The sequence below is a fragment of the Mustela lutreola genome, chromosome 9 (genome assembly GCF_030435805.1).
Source record: "Mustela lutreola isolate mMusLut2 chromosome 9, mMusLut2.pri, whole genome shotgun sequence".
Classification (NCBI taxonomy): Eukaryota; Metazoa; Chordata; class Mammalia; order Carnivora; family Mustelidae; genus Mustela; species Mustela lutreola.
Window position 1 is genome coordinate 115,196,448 of NC_081298.1, and position 10,874 is coordinate 115,207,321.

Sequence of the window (10,874 nt, forward strand, 5' to 3'; positions counted from 1 at the left end):
AGAGTCTGATGCTTAACAGACTGAGCCAGCCAGGCGCCCCAAGATTATACTGTATGTCTGTAATTGTATTATTGCAGTGCGTGTGATCTTGATTAAGTCACATAACCTCTCCGAACACCAGTTTCCACCTCTGCAAACTGAGAAGCAATAGAACAATAGAGATTTCCAGCGTGGGTAATACTCAAAGCGCAGAGTTGTCACGTGGTAACCCCCCAACTTTTATGACACTTGAGAATCCCAGAGGCCCGGAGGTACAATTCCACCCTGGTCAACTACCAGACATCTCACCCTTCCCCGGGCTCGCCCTTTCCCCAACCTTGCGGAGAAGCTCTTTTCTCCCCCGGGGCTTGAAAATGCTTTGTACCAGCTGGTAAAGGTAGGGCGCAGCCAGCGGGGGAAGCTACCGGGGACCGAGCACCTCCTGCTTCCCCTTGGAAGGAAGCGTCCCCATCTCGAGTTCACAGCGCCCAGATCCGCCTCCCGATAAGGTGGTCAGGGCGTCCTCCCGGCTGGCCCCCGGGGTGCGGCAGTGCGTGCGCCGCGGAGGGCGGTGGCAGCGGGTACCCCGCCCTGGGCTGCCGCCCCCGCCGCCTCGGCGTGTCAGGTGCCGTGAGAAGCGCCCAAGGATATGACCGGAGCCCAAGTCTTTCCAGAAGCCGCGCACGCAAAGGTCTGCTCTGCACGCAAGGGGGAGGGACAGCAGAGGAAACTTCAACCCGATGAAATTGGTAGGCGCGAGAACGGCCTCCTGCTCCTCCTCCCCCTCCCTCCGGGATCCTCAGAGCGCCTTCCCTCTGCTCCTAGCCCCCCGTTCGCCCCAGCTTGGCTCCGGGCTCTGTGCCGAGGGTCTCGGACGCGGCCAGCGCGACAGTGCGCGGGTCTGGGGGCGGCGCCACCTCGGGGGACTGCGAAGCCGGAAGCCTCTCGACCAGCTGCGCGCGGCCAGCGCTGGTCTTTGTGTGCCCAGCACCGCCCGGGTCTGGGAGCGGCGTCTTTCGGGGTTCTTGATCTCTCTGCACAAGGTGGAAGGAGAACTTTGCCCGCCAAAGGGCCTCATCCGAGGGGCCTATTTGTTTGCAAGAAAGTTACAATAAAGTAAAACAACTGGGGATATGCTGTAAAGGCAAGCCGCCACCATAACCCGGGCAGTCCGCGTTCCTAAACCGACAGGTTCCCTCCCCCGGCCCGGGCGCCCAAGGATCCCGAACGGGTTTGTCTCGGAGAACAGAGCTCAGTCACCGAGAGGGAAGAGGAGTCATGCGCTCCGGGCGCGCGGGGCGGGGGGGGGGGGCGCGTTCCCATCCAGAGCCCCGCGAGACGGGCAGGTTTCGTTCCCAGCGCGCTTCCGGGAAACTGCGGCTTCGCTGGGGAGGGACTGATTAAAAGTGGTTTTCCGGCAGGCTGGAAGCTCACACCGCAGCTCTGGCAAAGCCGACAGTCACTGTGCCAAGGCCGTCGGGAGAATTGGGGCCGCCTTGCGTGACTGCGGGAGCACAGCGACTGGGGTCTGAGCCGCTGGACCCTACCCGGCGCCCCGCCCCCCGCCCCCCCACAAGCCCCGCCCCGCTCCGCCAGGTCCACCCGCCCAATGCAGACCTTAAAAGTCGCGCGGGATGGCGCGTTTCAACTCTGGAGTGACTGTGCGCAAACGGGCCACGCCTCTGCGACACCGGCTGTCGGAGACACGCGGGGGTCCTGAGGGCTGGGAATTGACTGCATTTGTTGACCCCCCAGTCTCAGTCCGCACTCTGTGAGAAAACCCCGCTTTGCCGAGGCCCCAGGTATAGCGGCGATCTGCAAAGAAGGGACCCTTCTTGGTCCGCATCCCAGTCCCAGCGCCTCTGGCTCGGACGACGCCTAGAGGCTACTGAGTGGGTGCCCAAGCTCCCAGAGCAGCAGGTGTCCCGGCTAGGTCTCCGATTTCCTGGAGACCTCTTGCCCTCCACAAAGGCCCCAGCCCTGTTTCGGAGCCGTGCATCCCGCGCCCGCAGGAAACCGCGCCACCTCGCAGGTCAGTCTCTCCGCAGAGCTGCTTTCCCGCGACCTTGCCGGGCCGGGGTGGTAGGCACCGAGAGGGAACGGAGCGCCTCGGTCTTGATGCCCTCCGGTTTGTCCCCGAATTGCTGGGACCGTTAGGCCGCTGGGGGTTGAGGTGGGGACGGAGAGTTCGGGGCACAGAGAGGTGGAGACACGCGTTTCCCTTTCTTCTTAGGGGAAGGGGTTTGGGCCGGGAAGAAGCGTCCTCTGCTGCTTGCCCAGTGCGCGCGCCCTGAGCTGACCTACGTGCCACCTCCTCCTTCCCAACAGCGCAGCGTAGCCAGACGCCAGGGGTAGGGGCGCGGGGCGCCGGCTCCTTCCTCCGCACACCTGAGCGCCACGCCTCCGTCCATCTCTCTCCGACATGGTCACCAGCCTCGGCCCCGACGCTCGCCTGCAGCCGAGCGCGCTGTCGTCCCAGCAGACCACGCTCCTGCTGCTCCTTTCGGTGCTGGCCTTGGTGCACGTGGGCCAGTGGCTGCTGAGGCAGCGGCGGCGACAGTCGGGGTCCGCGCCTCCGGGCCCGTTCGCGTGGCCGCTGATCGGAAACGCGGCGGCGATGGGCCCGGCGCCGCACCTCTCGTTCGCGCGCCTGGCGCGGCGCTACGGCGACGTCTTCCAGATCCGCCTGGGCAACTGCCCGGTGGTGGTGCTGAACGGCGAGCGCGCCATCCGCCAGGCGCTGGTGCAGCAGGGAGCCGCCTTCGCCGATCGGCCGCGCTTCGCCTCCTTTCGTGTGGTGTCCGGCGGCCGCAGCCTGGCTTTCGGCCAGTACTCCCCGCGCTGGAAGGTGCAGCGGCGCGCGGCGCACAGCACCATGCGGGCCTTCTCCACGCGCCAGCCGCGCAGCCGGCGAGTCCTCGAGGGCCACGTGCTGGGCGAGGCTCGCGAGCTGGTGGAGCTGCTGGTGCGCGGCAGCGCGGGCGGCGCCTTCCTCGACCCGCGGCCGCTGACGGTGGTGGCGGTGGCCAACGTCATGAGCGCCGTGTGCTTCGGCTGCCGCTACAGCCACGACGACGCCGAGTTCCGCGAGCTGCTCAGCCACAACGAGGAGTTCGGGCGCACGGTGGGCGCGGGCAGCCTGGTGGACGTGCTGCCCTGGCTGCAGCGCTTTCCCAACCCGGTGCGCACGGCCTTCCGCGAGTTCCAGCAGGTCAACCGCAACTTCAGCAACTTCGTCCTCGACAAGTTCCTGAGGCATCGCGAAAGCCTGCAGCCCGGGGCCGGCCCGCGCGACATGATGGACGCCTTCATCCTCTCGGCGGGAACCGAGGCGGCGATGGAGGGCTCGGACGACGGCGGCTCACGGCTGGACCTGGAGTACGTGCCGGCCACTGTCACCGACATCTTCGGCGCCAGCCAGGACACGCTCTCCACGGCGCTGCAGTGGCTGCTCATCCTTTTCACCAGGTAAAGCCTCCAGGAGGCGTGGGCCGGGCTTTTCCTCCCCTGTAAAGGGCGGAGTGGGGCTGGAATATGCTGAGGGCGCGACCAACGCCCAGGGTATGTGGTTCCGCGCCAGGTCCGCACCTCTCCAAGCTGAGATCTCGGAGACCGCGCGCGCACCCTACCCAGCCGGGCCCCGACCGCCCGAGGCTTTGATCTTGTCGCTCGCTACCCCTCCAAGTGGGGACAGAATTGTGAGAGCCGCCTGAAAGGCAGGATCTTCTAAGTGTCCTCAGATCAGTCCTGGTCTCTGCCTCCTTGGCACAACAGAAGCAAAATCGGCACGGTTCCGAAAGAAAGGGTAACGGGGGATACGTTCAATAAACACAGCAGCTCCTTGGCCCGGCCAGTCCGCGGCGCAGAGCAGAGGCCGCCCAGCCCCTGCGCTGCCCGCCAGCCGCGCGTCCGGGCTTTGTTCCCGGGCACAGGGAGCCTCGCCAGCGCTTACCCGGCACGGAAGCTTTAGGAAGGCGGCCAGAAACTAGCAGGTTGTGCTGGGTTTACGAAACCGCCGCGCTAGTTGTGTTAGAAGTATCCGAGTTAATAAGCCGCAGAAGCAGTCACTTTTACCGAGCGCAGAGCGGCGTCCGGGAGGGCAAACGGGGCATCCAGGAGGCGGATGCACTTTTCTGGTCCCCGGGCCCGGGTCGGTGGGCAGACTGATCAGCAGTGGCCACCTGGATTAGGATCGCAGACCTCTGGGAAGCTCTACACGCAGGAAGCAAACGGGTTGCTGGTATAGGGTGTTGCTAGATTTAGAAAATAAAAAATAAAATTAACGCAGGACATGCTCTTGCTAAAAGATTAACCATTGTTTATCCGAAATTTAAACATTTAACAGAACAGCCTGTTTTTGTCTAGGAACCCTACTCTGGGGCAGATGGCTCACTCAAGGCACATCGTGGTTGCCTTGAGAGACCTGAAGTCCTGGTTGTGCCATTTCTTGGCGCAGAAGGGAGCCACGGTGGGGGCGGGGGAAGGGATGCTGAATTTGCTGGCAATCCAGACATTGGAAGGCAAAGACTGTTTCTTTTCTTATTAGAATCCTCCAACCTCAGATCGGGTGCAAGCACTTTTATAAACTGAATTTTTTGTATTTTTAACATTGCATTTCAGTATTAAGAGCCCAGAAACACATATAGGCAATGAGCAGAAACCAAATACAAACAAGTTGATAATAGATTGGGAAGAAGACATCCCAAAACGAGATCAATAGGTCTTCTATGTCCCTCCATAAACATATCATCTTTTGAAACTGCGCTCTCTCTCTCTCTCTCTTTAAATCAGAAACTGAATTGGGCAGCATAAGTAAATAAAACAATTTTGGAGTCACTTTCAATTCAATATAGCTGATGAATACATTTTTCTTCCTTTTAGTGAAAAGACAGTATGATGGAGGTTAGCAAATTACACTGCCCATTTTTGTATGTAAGTTTCTTAGCAAAATACAACCATGCCCAGTCGTTTATGTCTTCTCTATGGCTGCCTTCACAGCACAGGGCAGAGCTGAATAGTTGTGACACAGGGATTTGATTGGCAAAACCTTAAATATTTACTATCTGACCTTTCATGAAAAGGTTTGCAGACCCCTGAAGTATGATGTTCATGAGGCAGTTTTTTAAATCAACCATAATTTCATACCATACATGCTTAAATTTTTTTCAGAGATGCAATAATAATTTACTTTTTTTTTTAAACTTCTGGCATTTTCACTTACTGTAATGGACATTTTCCTATTTTTTAAAACTTTATTTTAGTGATTTTTGATGGCTCTCTATTTTTGTCATAATAGTCCCATGATATACGATCACTTCTTTTAACACTGTTGATTGCATTTTAAAAATTTTGGCTATTGTTTTAGTTACATATTTTTGTATCTGTTGTTTCCTGCATATACATTTCTAGGCATGGATTACTGGGTTTAAAAAGACTGGGGAGGGATTACCCTTCTGCATCTTGCTTTGTACTCAGATTTTGTTCTCCAAAAGGACTGTACTATTTGTATTGCCAACAGTGAATAAGCATTATAGTTTGTACCATCGAACACTGGGAATTTCCTTTTACGTTTAGAAGATGTGTAGCTTTATCAGGACACCAATTTGTGTGAAGTGAGAGCAGTGTATGTCTTAGAATTATCCTGGGAAATGAGAGAAAAAAGGATCAGCTTTGGAGGCTGCTTTTCTTACTTTTGTGGACCCTGGGTGGGACCTCTTGCCTCTGTACAGGCTTACCCCAAGTGATTTTTTAGTGACATTTCGTGACATTTTTTTTACTACATTGGAATAAAGATAATTAGGTTAAAATTACATATTAAAACATTTTCTTTGACCTAACAGCTCCTTTTTTTGTTCCCTGATTTTGAATGAAATGAAAACATTTTCATGGGCCCCTGGAAAGTTTTGTGGGTCCTTGGCATTGTCTCCTGTGCCTCATGGAGAAATTGTCTTTGTTAGGACCTTTTTCAGACTAGAAAACTTAAAGACTGTTTTCGACTTACGATAGGAAAAAGAGCATCAGCCAGGTGAGGCTTGCTACAGGAAATAGAATTATTAGTTTACCTATCCCGTAATTTAGTGAGAAAGTAGGTAACTGTTTGGGATTGTTTTCTTTTTGAGGGGTTGGCTGTGTTAACTCAGCCACTGATTCAGATAAAGAAAATGGCATGAAAATAAACGGTCATGCACTTCCTAGATAAAAGAATTCATTTGCCTCCTTTACTTTCTCCTTCTGTGTTAACAATCCAACAGGTATCCTGATGTGCAGGCTCGGGTCCAGGCCGAACTGGATCAAGTCGTGGGTAGAGACCGGCTGCCCTGCCTGGACGACCAGCCCAAGCTGCCCTACGTCATGGCCTTTCTTTACGAAGCCATGCGCTTCTCCAGCTTTGTGCCTGTCACCATTCCTCATGCCACCACCACCAGCGCCTCCGTCTTGGGCTACCACATTCCCAAGGACACGGTGGTTTTTGTTAACCAGTGGTCTGTGAATCATGACCCCGCAAAGTGGCCTAACCCAGAGGACTTTGATCCGGGCCGCTTCTTGGACAAGGATGGCTTCATCGACAAGGACCTGGCCAGCAGTGTGATGATTTTTTCAGTGGGCAAACGGCGGTGCATTGGGGAAGAGCTTTCCAAGATGCAGCTGTTTCTCTTCATTTCCATCCTGGCTCACGAGTGCAATTTCAAGGCCAATCCAGACGAATCCGCGACGATGGATTTTAATTACGGTCTGACCATTAAACCCAAGTCATTTAGTATCAACGTCACTCTCAGAGAGTCCATGGCGCTCCTCGATAGGGCTGTCCAAAAGTTTCAAGCCGAGGAAGGCTGCCAGTGAGAAGCCAGAAGCGAGCTCAAATTTTGGAAATACTCAAGTGGGGGGGCGGGGGGATATAAGACTGTTCTAGCTCCTCTGTGCCACTTTCTCAATTGGCTTCTAAAGTGAGCATCAACCAATGGACCCGCTGATGAGGGGCTTCACGGACCTGTGCTCAGAGCAGCTCAGGGCTATGAAGGAGCTCCTGGATTTTTGGAGCCAAAGAATTAAAGGGTTCAAGGTATTTTTACACAATATTGAGTGCTGGTAATAATATCTTGAGGGAGCATCCTTTGGAGTTGAAACCCACATATGCGCACCCACAAATGACCTAATGAAGAACAGGTTCAGTAACCACACCTTCCAGGACTGACATTCCAAGCGCTGAAATCTGCTTCATAGGAAACCACAGTGAGCAAAATTTCTGAAAATACTGTTGATTATGCAAAGGCAAATCATTTCAGTGTAAGACGCGGGATTGAGGGTGACAAGGGAAGAGGGTAAAGACCAGAAACTCCTTTCTGACCTCTTTGGTCAAAAATAGTTTAGGGAGTATCTCTGGATGGATTTGTCTTTTTGCCTACTGATGTGCTTTCTCTTTTTTGCATAAATCATGAGGTCATTTGCTTATAAAGAAATCAATAGTGGTTGGTCCAATAGTAGGCTTCGATGATTTATCATGATTTTGAAGTGTAAGTTGTTAAACTGTCAAAAATTCCAAGCCGAAGTCACACCTCTGCTGTTGCCAAAGTATAGAATTTCAGTGATGAGGAAAAAAAAATATTTACCAGCCCAGCTAAGCTTTATGGCCTATGATCATAATGCACTGATTTCAGTAAGTCTCGTAGAATAAAAAGGTCACCAAATACTATTCAATATATTTACTTATATAATTATTTGTAAGTAATATGTATTAGTTATTAGATTATTAAATAGTATTAGTGATTTTAAGAAAAGTTCGAGTTAGGTACACCTTTCCAAAAGAAAGACCAAAAAGTACAGTTCAACCAATTTAGTCTCAAATACTTGAAATGAGCCTATTTTGACATCATGGAAACTAACATAAAGCAAAGTCCATTCTCTCATCTGCAACTTGAATCAGAACTAAAAAGTCTCAAAATTGGATCTCTAAGATGTGTTCCTTATTACTTTACAACATACTTTCTAAAAATTATATTCACCATCTAGAATCTTCTTGTGAAATCAATGTTGTTAATATGCTATAATTCTAAACTCTCACCATACTTAAATTTTAATTTAATTTTAAAGCCATTCTGATTGTTGAGTTTCCATTGAAATTACTGGAAATCTGACCGTTAGCCTGTGCAAGGCAAAAAAATTTAACCTGTGTCTGCCTGGTGAATAGGGAAAAATGCAATGAACTATCCAGATCTTCTCTTTATTAGAAAACCAGGGGGGAAATTCCCATCATACTAGGCCTAGTTTCTTAAATGATTTTTAAAAAATAGTGTCCATGTCTGTGTTTTGGAAAGTCAGAATCAGAAGGTAGCGTTGGGAGGCTGTTTTGAGGATTGTATCACGTTCCAATGGAGCTGATCAGATCAGGCATGCTGTTCAGAATGGCCGGCCTGGTGAGCAGCCCACTTTGATAACTGTGAAAACATGAAGCCTGAAGGAAATATATATGTTCCATTTATGTAAAGAGCCCAAAAACCTAAAACACACACGCAAAAACAGAAAAACAAGGCAAAACAAAAAAACGCACGATGGAAAGTGGCAAAAGTTCAAAGTGAAGGTTGGAGCTTTAACTTTCCGTTGCGTGTGAACTTTCAGAGGAAGGTATACATGTCCTGAGAGTTTACTGCTTCTTACATTCTATTAAGCTTTTTGGGAATCTTTTAATCATGTTACAAAAGGAGGCATGGCTGATGGCTCTGCATAGGGGCGGTGAGAAAAAAGATAGGAAAAGGAAAAGGAAGAAATATGATTAAGCTTTCCCCCACTCATTCCAAATTAATTCCTCTGAAGCACAAAATTTGAAATATGAACATTTAGAAAAATGTATCACTGGCTAAAGTTCAATCCCAAGTATACTTAAAAAAAAATCTACAACACAGAAGATCTATTTTGTAATTTGGAATTCTTTTATGAATAAACATTTTGTATGCTTTTAATCAATAAAATCTCATAGCTCTACCTCTTGAGGATGGAGACCCATGACAGTATTTTTAAAGGCACTAAAGCCAACTGTAGAAATCAGGCTTACTCACCACATTTAAATTTTTTTTGTCACCCACTATGCTAAAACGTGGTTACCCCCTACCCCTAAGCAGGGCCAAGACAGTGATTTTAGGTTGCCCTAGCCCACTTACTCTGAGACATGTGTGGTACAAGAGCAAGCATGTACCAATCTGGATGCCTCATTAAGTCAACCAAGTCCAGATGTGCTATAATCTGTTTGTACCGATGTAGGCTCAGTTCGGCTGAGACTTCTAGCAACGGAGAAGGACAAAGAGAGGTGGGTTCCGGGAGGCTACCTGGCTTATTTAAATGCAACTTGGTTATTCTCTGTTTTATAATCTAGTTAAAGGAAGGAAAACGAAACCCAAAACAAACAAATACAAATAACCAAACTTGGAGGCTACAGTAATCCAGCTACTTACTGGTCTAATCAGAAAACCTTACTATATTTCTTCCAGACAGAGAATGTATTTGCTGGTCGCTATTGTAGTTGGAATATCTACTCTCCAGGTTATGGTAACAGTTAAAGTATATTGTTCCTTAAATAATTCCTTTAAAAACTGAAGCTTTGACTTTGCAAGAAGATGACTTTTTTTTCCAAACAAAAAGATGTCTCAGGTTTGTTTTGTGGGTTATCTGAAAGCTTTTTTTTCTCCCCTCCCTCTAAAAGCTTTCACGTCTCAGAACTTAGCCTTCACCTGTGAAATGCTATTACAGCCTTAATATTTCCGTATTAGATCTATATTAGATCAAATAGTTGCATGGCGTTTATATGAATTTGTATGTTTTTAGCTATGATACATTGTGTGGTATTTTAGTAGATGTTTATAGCTCAATGATAACTTTTTATTTAACCTTTTCCTATTTTTGTATTTTATCACCGATGCTTTTAACATTTAGAGAGCTACTGTTGTACATGCTTGTGACTGAATACATTTTGGCAACACAGGGTTAACATATATCTTTTAGTGTGTGATTGACCACACTGTATCTGTAATTACCTATAACCTGACACCATTACCAAAATAATAAAAATCACTTTCTAGTCTTGTTATGAAGTTTTACTTTCTGTTGTAGCGAATCTGCTACCTTTTTTTCAACATGCATCCACTCATTTCAACTCCGACTTACAAGTACTTGAATTAAAATGTTGCCTTGTAAACATTTTACTTGGTCATTTGACATTTTAGGCTGCTTGCCTTTTTTTTTTTTTTTTTTAAGTAGGTGTTCAGCATTCAGTTTCCTACCAAATTTCTGATCTCCGTATTTTTCAGTTTATGAGCACCAACACAGAAGTTAAATTTCAGTGGCAAACACCTAGCAAAGTGCGAGTTGATTTTTAATTTTGAAAGATGGACTAGAGTAGATTTTTTAAGACTCTGGTCTTTTATTTCTGTTTCACCTACAAAATGCAGGATACACTTCCACCCTCAGTAACAAGCCAGTCTTTTCCTTTAGTATTTCATTCATTCATTTTGTTTCCTTTTGTCACAAAACCTTGTGTGTGTGTGTGTGTGTGTGTGGTGAAAGCTTTTGTTTTCAATTCAGTTGATACACATTTTTTCATTCATTTTTAAGGTATATGTGCCTTAAATAATAAATGCAATTCAGGTCCAATAAAAATAGAATAGAGGAGAACATTCTGTCCCATACTCTGTGGAAATATTTTCTGCTAACCTTTTTACTGGGTGAAGGATGTGACTTCCCAGAGACTCTGCTGGGACTCTCCAGGCTCTCACCGCCCCACGCACACAGATCTCAGGCTCTGCAGTGCCAAGGGCTCTCATTTCTTCCAGACCGAAGCTCCCATTACTGTGAAAACAGGAAAAGAAATTGGACACACACAGTGTTATTGATGCCTTGGCTCAATGACA

General features: G+C 48.9%; 1 protein-coding gene across 2 annotated transcripts; it reads left to right on the forward strand.

The window, feature by feature from the left end:
- Nucleotides 1-606: 606 nt before the first annotated feature.
- Nucleotides 607-10,054, forward strand: LOC131840517 (cytochrome P450 1B1). Of its 2 annotated transcripts, XM_059188566.1 has the most exons (4): nucleotides 607-728; nucleotides 1,401-2,011; nucleotides 2,308-3,447; nucleotides 6,231-10,054. In XM_059188566.1, the coding sequence occupies exons 3-4, from the start codon at nucleotides 2,402-2,404 to the stop codon at nucleotides 6,817-6,819; spliced, it is 1,635 nt and encodes a 544-aa protein (XP_059044549.1). In that variant the 5' UTR covers nucleotides 607-728; nucleotides 1,401-2,011; nucleotides 2,308-2,401; the 3' UTR covers nucleotides 6,820-10,054. The 2 variants fall into 2 exon arrangements, with proteins under 2 accessions (XP_059044549.1, XP_059044548.1); XM_059188565.1 differs by lacking the exon at nucleotides 607-728 and having other exon boundaries at nucleotides 1,217-2,011.
- Nucleotides 10,055-10,874: the final 820 nt, after the last annotated feature.